Genomic DNA, 12,704 nt, shown 5'->3' on the forward strand with positions numbered 1-12,704 from the left:
CCAAATCCAATTTGGGTCTTTGGGCCATGACTATCACAAAATTAATATATAATTATAAATTATATTTTTTTTCATAATTTTCTGTAATTTTCATAATTTTTACAATTTTATGAGTAAATTTTTCCTGGCGGTCCCGTTTAGCGTTTTCGGGCGCAGTCGCGGAACGAATCCCCTTGCGGGGCCAGGGGCAGTGCCCCTACCCGCGATCTAACTATCGCGAGGGTTCCTTTGTGATCTAACAGCGCCTAAGCCCGCTGTCCCAAAAGGTTTTGGGGTGAAACAATGCCGTTTCGGAAAAAACTTCTCGGTAGTCGAAGCCTACAAGTGTCTAAACACTTGTACTTCGCTTCTACGAGAAAAATACCCATAAAAACTATAAAAACATGAATTTACAGAAAGTTTACAGATCTATATTTTTCATAAAAATATAAATCTAAACTCGTACTTGCTTCGCACGTGGCTCTAATACCACTGTTGGGTTTTTCGGGCCGCGAAAACCGCTTTTCGCGTCGCGGAAACCCCGAATCACCCTAGCCACTGGATCTCGTGCGAAGAAAAACTTTCGAAAATACGAGTACGAGTTTAAAACTTTGATCTACAGTAGATCTACAAAGGAAAAACATTTTATACCTTTGATGCGTACCCTTCGCAATCCCGTAAGTCCAAGGTACGCCGGATCTCGAAGTTGTCAACGTAGACAACTCTCTAGTGATATCCACACGAACAAGATGTGTTCTCTAACACTCAAGGATGGAGAAGAGAGCACCACAAGTGTGCTAGCACTTTCTAGGGCTCTCGGATGGGATTGGAAAGAAAAATAGAGAAGATGAAATACAAGAACACTCTTCTTCTTCTTCTATGTGACAATCACTCTATTTTCTTTCATGAAACTCAAAACCACTCACCTTGTTTCTTCCTTGAAACTCACGGCCAAGAGAAGAGGAGAGGGAGAAGAGAATGGCTAGAGGAAGGAGATGAAATGATGAATGTCATGAATGAAAATTCACTCCCCATTCATTCTCTTGTGTGGCCGGCCACATGAGTAACTCCCACTCATTTAATGTGGCCGGCCACATTAATGGGAAAGGAGGCTTGTAACCTCCATGAGGTGGCACACAATGATGATGTGGAGCATCATCATTGGTCCACATCTTGCCATCTCACTAATGATGTGGCAATTAGTCAAGTCAAACTTGACTCTTCCTCTTCCTCTCAAGTCAAGTCAAATTTAACCAAATCTCTTCCATGGTTGATCTAATCTAACCATTTGATTCAAGCCAACTTAATATAATGAATCTAATTCATTAAATTAAGTTGATTTAATGAGTCATAATCTAAATTAGACTCATTGAATACATGAATCAACTTGAGTCCAACTCAATTAGCCCAATTTGGATTACTCTTAATCCAATTTGATTCATCAAATGAATCTAATCATCTTGGTTCATCATATGAACCTAATCTCCATCCACTTGTTCTTTGTGTGTGACCCAATAGGTTCTTGTAACGTTGGCAATGCCCCTAAACTCATTTAGAAGCATAAGTAATGAGCGATATCTAGCAATACATCATTACTACCCAAGTTACAAGAATGTTGAGATCCAACATCACCTTGTGACTACTAATTGTGACTCCTCACAATATATGACAAGTTTCCTTCTATCCTAGATATCTAGATTGATACAATGTGAGGCATAGACCGTGTCATCCTCTGATCAATCTAAATCCTGAACTCCAAGTAGACTCACTAAATCAAATGAGCTCAATATCTCATATTGACTCATTTGGGCATGGCCATGCACTTCGTGGTCTCACTCTATCAAGAATACCGATGTCTCTCCCATCATATAGGAGGGATAGATCCCATCTACATCACTCACATCCCTCCGCATAATTTGTTACATACCCAGTAATCGCCTTTATAGTCCACCCAATTACGGGTGACGTTTGACGAAACCAAAGTACATAACTCCTTATGTAGGGAACCATGGTGACTTCAGGTCTAAGGATTAGTAGTCATACTAATAGCCACATGAGAAAGTATATGACACTCATATAACGATCCATGATACTTTCTCATGGCGGGTCAATCAGTATACATTCTCTAATGTATACCCATGTGTCAACTTGATATCTCTATATCCATGACTTGTGAGATCAAGTCATCAAGTTGACCTACATGCTAGTCTTATTGCATTAACATTGTCCCTGAATGTTAATACTCAACTAGGAATGATTAAGAGTAGTGTTCCCTATATCATCTCACTATCGGTTCAACTAACCGATTGATATAGGTGAGAACCGTCTACTCAAGGACATTATTATACTTAGTTTATTTGGCACCAATACAAGTAAGTATAAAAACCAAAAACCAAATGCCTTTATTTATATAGAATATGATACAACAAGTCCAAAATACAATCATCAAATGATTGGCTCTAGGACTTTAGCTAACATCTAGTTCCTAGTAAGTTCAAGATTAGCTACCTTGGATCTACTTAGGATGCGCACATTCATGTATGTATGTTGAACAAAGTCGGGCCCTCATGATGAAATTATGTTTAAGTATTTATATGATATATATGTTTTCAAAGGACATATTGCATATACTCATTTCATGATACATGTTTTCAAAGGACATCTTGCATATGTTTATTCATGCTAAATGTTTCTTTATGTTTTAGTAAGATGTTTCTTTTTTGAAAATATGTCTATGATGCTTAGATGACCATGCTACTCCTTATGTATGAGTTTCTCACATGCTATGTTATGATCTTCTTACATGAGTATGACTCTACTTTATGCTAGCATGCAAATTTATATCTAAATGTTGATTAAGTGAACATGTTACCACTTTATGTTAAGATGCATGATTTATGTTTTGTGAGTAGGAAGGAATCTTACTAAGCCTATGTGCTTATAGTTTTATGTTTTCCTTGTACTGCAGAAAAGGGTAAGGAATGGCTACACTAAGAGGAGCAGCAGGAAGGGCGAAGGATGTGTGTGGAAGTGGCATGGTTGAAAGAAGATCTATTTTATATTTCCAGACTTATTCATTCTCTAAGTTTTGCTTATGAATTATTTTTCTTACTAGATATTTTTGGATGGTTTATACTTGAGGTGAACTTATGTTTCATGCTTTATGCTTTAGTAATATGATCATGTTGCATGTAGTAAATATTGAATCAAGTTATATGCACTAGCATGTTGGCACATTTACTATGTTACATGTGGTTATATCTCACATGCCATGTTTTATTAGTATGCTTTTATGATAGCATGATCAGTAGTTAGTTTTCTTATATATATACACTTCCGCTGCCATGATTTTTATATGTACGTATGATTCGAGTAAGTAACCCAGTCCCTCCCTTAGGGTAGTAGAGGGGTCGGCGTTACAGTTTGGTATCAGAGCAGGTCTGCCTTTCCACTACACACACATCAAGTCTCCGTCCTGCCGCTCCAAGTAAGAATTTCTATGTCATCTTTATGCTTACTCTATTTCTTTTATGCATGATAAGAAATGCTTTAATCTAAGTATGCATGCCTACTCTATTCTTTTAATTATGATAAGGAAGGTTTTAGTCGAAGTATGCATGAAGGTTGGGTAGGATTGATGACAATTTATGCTAAGCCTTGTTAAGAATGATAATGACCTTATGGTAGCCTAGTTAGGAATAATAATAACTTATGCTAGCCTTGTTGTCATTTATGAAGATAAGCATGGCTAGAATACGCAATACCAGAGGCCATGAGGTGGTACCCCCAAATGATCTGATGCACGTAGTCACTGAACATCAGCGTTAGGTCACTGAACATCAGCAAGTAATAAATACTCTAATGAATCAGTAGGGGAACCCTACTACCCCTCCAGGGAATCAGAATACGATGTCAGTCGTACCTATGGCTGTGCCAGTACCACTAGCACCAGTACCACTCGTGGGCCCTGCTCCAGTGGTTAGACAGGAGGCGTATCTAATTCAGTGGCAGAGACTGAAGCGGGAAACTTTCTCTGGTAACTGCGAACCATGGGAAGCTCAAGCCTAGTTCAAGACTGTGGAGAGCATAGTAGAAGTTTTGGATTGGCCGGAACATGAGAAAGTCAAGTGTGCATCATTCTGCCTTACGGGTGATGCCAGAATGTGGTGGGACAGAGACAAAGCAAAGAGACAAGTAAATCATATGAGATGGACGGACTTCGAAACTGAATTTTTCGAAGAATTCTTCCACATGTGTGTGACGAACAAGCACTACGACGAGTTCACCATGTTCCGGCAAGGTGACCTATCAGTTAATGAAGCGGTGAAGAGATTCAACCGACTAGCGCGCCTATGCCCAGAGATGGTCAGTACAGAAAGAGAAAGGGTCAGACTCATGCTGAAGATGCTTAGACCCGAGATAGCTCTAAACGTGGCCGGCGGAATTAATAGACCGCAGAATGCAGAAGAGCTAATCAACAGTGCCTTAATCACCGAACACTATCTGAAGGAGCTGAACGAGGGTAAGAGTCTAGCCCAGTCAGGAGGACAGAAACCTCAAAATACTAGAGCCAACTGGAAAGGAAACAACAGTGGCAAGAGAAAGCAATGGAACGACTCTAAAGGTGGTCCAACAAGCAAGCAACCCATGTTTCCTCAGTGTATCACATGTGGAAAGAAGCATCCAGGGATATGCCGGATAGGCACAAATAGGTACTACAACTACGGATTGGAAGGACATATGGCCAGGAACTACCCTACTCTGGTTCAGACACCTCCTCAACAGTATGTTCAGAACCGAGGTGCTCCCCCAAAGCTACATCAGATACAGACTGCTATAGAAGGGACTTCGATAAGCTAAGGGAGATTGGAAGCCCCGCTAGTCACAACAAATGCTAGGATATTCTCCCTCACCAAGGAAGACGTGGCGAATGATTCTACGGTGGTCACAGGTCAGACATTTATTTTCAGTCAGCCTGCTATTGTATTATTTGATACTGGGGCAACGCACTCGTTCGTCTCTACACCTTTCACAAGGAAGATAGACATGCCACTACAAGCCTTAGATTGCAAGTTCTTAACGACCTTGCCTTCGGGAGAAGTAATACCATCTACTCATATGCTGCGAGCTACACCCATCAGAATCGCAGACAGAGAACTCTACTGTGATCTGATAGTGCTCGACATGCAGGATTATGACCTTATATTGGGCATGGATTTCCTGAGCAAATACGATGCTTCGATTGAGTGCCGTAAAAGAAAAGTGATTTTTCAGCCCGAAGCAGAACCGACATTTGAGTTTATGGGAGAACCAAGGAAGGAGACTAAGGAATTCTTGTCAGCCTTAAAAGCGCAAAAGATGTTAGACCGCGGATGCACTGGATTTCTAGCACATGTAGTCGATACCAGTCAAGCAGAGGACCAAAAGCGGGAAGATATCAGAGTTGTATGCAACTACCCAGAGGTATTCCTCGAGGAACTACTAGGGTTAGCCCCCGATAGAGAAGTTGAATTTGAGATTGAATTGATTCCTAGTACTAAACCGTTCTCTAAAGCATCTTACCGTATGGCGTTAGCTGAATTGAAGGAACTTCAGGAACAACTACGGGAGTTGCTCAACAAGGAACTTATACGCCCTAGTAACTCTCCATGGGGAGCTTCGGTACTGTTTGTAAAGAAGAAAGATGGGTCTATGCGAATGTGCATAGACTACCGAGCGCTAAATAAAGTGACGATCAAGAACAGGCACCCTCTACCACGGATTGACGACCTGTTTGTTCAGTTAGAGGGTGCCACCGTCTTCTCTAAGATTGACCTGAGGTCTGACTATCATCAAGTAAAAGTAAAATAGGATGATAAACCGAAGACGACTTTCCAAACAAGATACAGACACTATGAGTTCGTAGTTATGCCCTTCGGAGTGACGAATGCTCCTGCCTTGTTTATGGACCTGATGAATCGGGTATTCTCAGCATTTCTTGACAAATTTGTGATCATCTTCATCGACGATATCCTCATCTATTCGAGAACCCAAGCGGAGCATGCCGAACACCTAAACATAGTTTTAAGAATTCATCAGGAGAAGCAGTTGTATGTGAAAATTTTCCAAATGCGAGTTTTGGATCGATCGAGTATCATTTTTGGGTCATGTTATCTCCAAAGATGGAGTGATGGTAGACCCAATCAAGATTGAAGTTGTGAGTAACTGGAATTGGCCAAAGAATGCCAGTGAGATCAGAAGTTTTCTCGGGCTAGTAGGCTATTACCGAAAGTTCATAGAGGGTTTCTCCAGAATTGCAACCCCTATGACAGCTCTCACCAGGAAGAACAAGAAGTACGAATGGACAGTCGATTGCGAGAAGAGTTTCACAGAATTGAAAAGGACACTGACTAGTGCTCCAATTCTCACTCTTCCGAAAGGTAACGAAGGGTTCGATATGTACAGTGACGCTTCCAGATTGGGACTCGGAGTGGTACTCATGCAGAACAGCAATGTCATTGCCTATGACTCTAGGAAACTTAAGGAACATGAAATAAATTATCCCACTCATGATCTGGAGCTAGTAGCTGTGGTCTTTGCTCTCAAGATATGGAGACATTATCTATATGGGGCTCAGTGTAGGATTTATACAGACCATCAGAGTCTGAAATATTTATTCACACAGAAAGACCTAAACATGAGACAATGCAGATGGCTCGAACTAGTCAAGGACTATGATTGCGAGATTTTCTACCATACGGGAAAGGCGAACAGAGTGGCCGATGCACTCAGCAAGAAGTCCTGAGCCACCCTAGTTAAAGGACGGTATGAGACAAAAGTACCCAGAGTTATTTTAAGTTCGAGGATGAACTTTTATGAGGTATGTGGGACTGTAACATCCATAGGATCTCTAATAATTTCATATGAATTTTATCATGATTAGAATGGACCTTATGTGAATTTTCCCAAAAATAAGAGAAAATAGAATTAAAAAGAGGCATGACCAAGGCTTGAACCTTAGACCTCTTGTTAGATGCATGTATGTGATAACCAGTAGCCCCGGTAGGGGTGTGCTGCTAGGAAAAGAAGGGAGATTGTAGTTAAAGTGAAGGCCCTATTACTTAGAAGGAGACTTAGAAGGAAATGTTTGAGTTGCCTTCTTCCTCCCTAATGAAAAGATGAATTTTCTTTCTTCCTTCATTGAGCATAAATAAGATAAGGGAAGGAAAAAATCATTTTTTCTTCTTCCTTCCTTCTCCTTTCTCCCTCCACCAAAACCTAAGCTCTCTCCTCTTCATTGTGCCGAACTCAAGCCAAGGAATTCTCTCTAGGAAAAAGCTTCACAAGCAAGGGTATTTTCATTAGTAAACCAAGCGAAAGGAAGTAAGTATCTCCCTCACCTGCAGTATAAGTAGTTCCGTGTGTTTCATGTGTTGAGAATGTTTAAAAACCTAGGATTAGGTTATTATATGTTTTGGCCAAGAAGGGATGAAAGCTTTAGAGATAATTTAAGACCTCAACTATGCTTGTTTATTTGTCCTTATGATATGTAAACCATTATATGATGTTAGTATAAATTTTTCATGCTTTAAGTTGCTTAGAAATTCCATGTCATCCTCTTAGGGTTTCGGCCAAGGAAAGATAAGAGGGTTAGAGATAATTTAAGACCTCAACTATGCTTGTTTATTTGTCCTTATGATATGTAGACCATTATATGATGTTAGTATAAATTTTTCATATTTTAAGTTGCTTAGAAATTCCATGCCATCCTCTTAGGGTTTCGGCCAAAGAAAGATAAGAGGATTAGAGACAAGTTAAGACCTCAACTATGCTTGTTTATTTGTCCTTATGATATGTAGACCATTATATGATGTTAGTATAAATTTTTCATGCTTTAAGTTGCTTAGAAATTCCATGTCATCCTCTTAGGGTTTCGGCCAAAGAAAGATAATAGGATTAGAGACAATTTAAGACCTCAACTATGCTTGGTTATTAGTCCCCATGATATGTAGACCATTATGTGATGTTAGTATAAATTTTTCATGCTTCATGTTGCTTAGAAATTTCATGCCATACTCTTAGGGTTTCGGCCAAAGAAGGATAAAGGGGTTAGAGACAATTTAAGACCTCAACTATGCTTGTTTATTAGTCCTCATGATATGTAGACCATTATATGTTGTGAGTTTAAGTTTTCATGCTTCTTGTGGTATTAAAATTTTAAGAACCTTACCCTTAAGGTTCGGCCAAGATTGAATGAAAGGTTTAGGGAAAAGTTTTAAAACCTAACTATGCTTGTTATGTTTCCTCATAATGTATGATTCTTGATATATGGTTAGTTTAAGTTTTCATGCTTCATGTTGGGTTAAAAACCTAGAATCCTACCTCTAGGTCTCGGCTAAGTTGTGATTTAGGTTTCTAGGAAGATCAAAATCCTAACCATGCATGATAATGACTTTCTATGATAGAATATGAATTTATGTCACCATGTTATTTGATATGTATATTCATGCCATCATGTTACGATTCCTATGATATGTTATTATGTTATGTTCACTTTATGCCATCATGTTATGATTTCTATGATATGCTCCATGTTATGTGCACATTATGCCACCATGATATGATTCCTATGATATGCTATATGTTATGGGCACTCATTGCCATTATGTTATGTTTATGCAAGGCTTATGTAAGAGGAAAAGCCTAAGAGATGCTTCCTTTAAGTTGGGATTAAGAGCACTCTTCATGATAGCCTAAGAGATGCTTCCCTTAAGTTGGGACTAAGAGCACTCTTCATGTTATGACAAGAGATATGATATGCTATTATATGACAAGAAACATGTATGTTATTTTACTTTTGTATGACTTGTACCAAGGGTGGGCTCCTAAGCGCCCCTAGGTCGATGGTCTATGAAACGGGTCTAGTAAAAAGGAATGGGCTCCTAAGTTGCCCCTAGGTCGATGGTCAATGAAACAGGCCTAGTTCCTAGTAGGTTCAAGATTAGCTACCTTGGATCTACTTAGGATGCGCGCATTCATATATGTATGTGGTACAAAGCCGGGCCCTCATGATGAAATTATGTTTAAGTATTTATATGATATATATGTTTTCAAAGGACATCTTTCATATACTCATTTCATCATACATGTTTTCAAAGGACATCTTGCATATGTTTATTCATGCTAAATGTTTCTTTATGTTTTAGTAAGATGTTTCTTTTTTGAAAATATGTCTATGATGCTTAGATGACCATGCTACTCCTTATGTATGAGTTTCTCACATGCTATGTTATGATCTACTTACATGAGTATGACTCTACTTTATACTAGCATCCAAATTTATATCTAAATGTTGATTAAATGAATATGTCACCACTTTATGTTAAGATGCATGATTTGTGTTTTGTGAGTAGAAAAGGAATCTTACTAAGTCTATATGCTTATAGTTTTATGTTTTCCTTGTACTGCAGAAAAGGGTAAGGAATGGCTACACTAAGAGGAGCAGCAGGAAGGGCGAAAGATGTGTGTGGAATTGGCATGGTGGAAAGAAAATCTATTTTATATTTCCAGACTTATTCATTCTCTAAGTTTTGCTTATGAATTATTTTTCTTACTAGATACTTTTGGATGGTTTATACTTGAGGTGAACTTATGTTTCATGCTTTATGCTTTAGTAATATGATCATGTTGCAAGTAGTAAATATTAAATCAAGTTATATGCACTAGCATGTTGACACGTTTACTATGTTACATGAGGTTATAGCTCACATGCCATGTTTTTTTAGTATGCTTTTATGATAGCATGATCAGAATTTAGTTTTCTTATATATATACACTTCCGCTGCCATGATTTTCATATGTATGTATGATTCGAGTAAGTAACCTCGTCCCTCCCTTAGGGTAGTAGAGGGGCCGGCGTTACAGTTTGGTATCAGAGCAGGTCTGCCTTTCCACTACGCACACATCAAGTCTCCTTCCTGCCACTCCTAGTAAGAATTTTTATGCCATCTTTATGCCTACTCTATTTCTTTTATGCATGATAAGAAATGCTTTAATCTAAGTATGCATGCCTACTCTATTCTTTTAATAATGATAAGGAATGTTTTAGTCTAAGTATGCATGAAGGTAGGGTAGGAATGATGATAATTTATGCTAAGCCTTGTTAAGAATGATAATGACCTTATGCAAGCCTAGTTAGAAATAATAATAACTTATGCTAGCCTTGTTGTCATTTATGAAGATAAGCATGGCTAGAAGACGCAATACCAGAGCCGTTGAGGCGGTACCCCCACCTGATCTGATGCACGTAGTCACTTAACTTCAGCGTTAGGTCACTGAACAGCAGCAAGTAATAAATACTCTGATGAATCAGCAGGGGAACCCTACTACCCCACCAGGGAATCAGAATACGATGTCAGTCGTACCTACGGCTGTGCCAGTACCACCAGCACCAGTACCGCCCGTGGGCCCTGCTCCCGTGGTTAGACAATAGGCGTATCTGATTCAGTGGCAGAGACTGAAGCCGAAAACTTTCTCTGGTAACTACAAACCATGGGATGCTCAAGCCTGGTTCAAGACTGTGGAGAGCATAGTAGAGCTTCTGGATTGGCCAGAACATGAGAAAGCCAAGTGTGCATCATTCTGCCTTACGAGTGATGCCAGAATGTGGTGGGACAGAGTCAAAGCAAAGAGACAAGTAAATCAGATGAGATTGACAGACTTCGAAACTTAATTTTTCGAAGAATTCTTCCACATGCGTGTGACGAACAAGCACTACGACAAGTTCACCGAGTTCCGGCAAGGTGACCTATCAGTTAATGAAGCGGTTAAGAGATTCAACCGACTAGCGTGCCTATGCCCAGAGCTGGTCAGTAAAGAAAGAGAAAGACCCAGACTCATGCTGAAGATGCTCAGACCCGAGATAGCTCTGAACGTGGCCGGCGGAATTAATAGACCACAGACTGCAGAAGAGCTAATCAGCAGTGCCTTAATCACCGAACACTATCTGAAGGCGCTGAACGTGTTGGGTTCTTCGGGCCGCGAAAATTGATTTTCGCGTCGCAGAAACCCCGAATCACCCAAGGCCAACGGATCCGTGCAAGGAAAAACCGAACGAAAATACGAGTACGAGTTTCAAAGACTCTAGATCTACAATAGATGAGAGTTATACCTTCGAAGCGAGCCCTTTCGCTTTCCCGCTCATCCAAGGAATTGCCGGATCTCGAGAGTGTTAATGTAGACACTCCTCTAATGATATCCACACGAACAAGGAGTGTCTCTCACACTCAAAGGATGGAGAAGAGAGCCCCAAGTGTGCTAGCACTTTCTAGAGCTCTCGGGTAGGATTTGAAAAGGGAGAAAGGAGAGAAAGGAAAGGAATCTAACATACTCCTCTAGGTGTCCTCCTTTGTGACCTTCACTTCACCCTTTTCTTTGGACCTTAACACATTCCTCTTCACCTTGCTTGAAACTCTCGGCCAAGAAGGAGGAAAGGGAGAAGAGAATGGCTAGAGGAAGGAGATGAAATGAATGAGACCAATGAATGAAAATTCATTCCCATTCATTCACTTGTGTGGCCGGCCACATGAGTAATTCCTACTCATTTAATGTGGCCGGCCACATTAATGAGAATGGAGGCTTGTAACCTCCATGATGTGGCATACCATGATGATGTGGAGCATCATCATTGGTCCACATCTTGCCATCTCACTAATGATGTGGAAATTAGTCAAGTCAAACTTGACTCTTCCTCTCCCTCTCAAGTCAAGTCAAACTTGACCAAATCTCTTCCATGGTTGATCTAATCTAACCATTTGATTCAAGCCAACTTAATATAATGAATCTAATTCATTAAATTAAGTTGATTTAATGAGTCATAATCTAAATTAAACTCATTGAATACATGAATCAACTTGAGTCCAACTCAATTAGCCCAATTTGGATTACTCTTAATCCAATTTGATTCATCAAATGAATCTAATCATCTTGGTTCATCATATGAACTTAATCCAATTGGTTCATCATATGAACCCAATCTCCATCCACTTGTTCTTTGTGTGTGACCCAATAGGTTCTTGTAACGTTGGCAATGTTTCTAAACTCCTTTAGAAACATAAGCAATGAGCGGCATCTAGCAATACATCATTGTTACCCAAGTTACAAGAAATGTTGATATCCAACATCACCTTGTGACTTCTAATTGTGACTCCTCACAATATATGACAAGTGTCCTTCCATCCTAGACATCTACATTGATCAATGTGAGGCATAGACCGTGTCATCCTCTGACCAATCTAAATCTTGAACTCCAAGTAGACTCACTCAATCAAATGAGCTCAATATCTCATATTGACTCATTTGGGTATGGCCATACACTTCGTGGTCTTACTCTATCAAGAATATCGATGTCACTCCTGTCATATAGGAGGGATAGATCCCATCTACATCACTCACATCCCTCTGCATAATTCGTTACATACCCAGTAATCGCCTTTATAGTCCACCCAGTTACGGGTGACGTTTGACGAAACCAAAGTACATATCTCCTTATGTAAGGATCCATGGTGACTTCAGGTCTAAGGACCAATAGTCAAACTAATAGCCACATGAGAAAGTATATGACACTCATATAATGATCCATGATACTTTCTCATGGCGGGTCTTTCAGTATACATTCTCCAATGTATACCCATCTGTCAGCTTGATATCTCTATATCCATTACTTGTGAGATCATGTCATCGAACTG

At 39.7% G+C, this 12,704-nt stretch overlaps 1 protein-coding gene across 1 annotated transcript; it reads left to right on the forward strand.

Annotated features, from left to right (window-relative positions):
- Positions 1–5,190: 5,190 nt before the first annotated feature.
- LOC122004307 lies at positions 5,191–9,605 on the forward strand. Its single transcript, XM_042559216.1, has 2 exons — positions 5,191–5,640; positions 9,576–9,605. Exons 1-2 carry the CDS (start codon positions 5,191–5,193, stop codon positions 9,603–9,605), a joined length of 480 nt encoding a protein of 159 aa, XP_042415150.1.
- The last annotated feature ends 3,099 nt before the right edge of the window (positions 9,606–12,704 follow it).

This window comes from Zingiber officinale, chromosome 7B (genome assembly GCF_018446385.1).
Source record: "Zingiber officinale cultivar Zhangliang chromosome 7B, Zo_v1.1, whole genome shotgun sequence".
Classification (NCBI taxonomy): domain Eukaryota; kingdom Viridiplantae; phylum Streptophyta; class Magnoliopsida; order Zingiberales; family Zingiberaceae; genus Zingiber; species Zingiber officinale.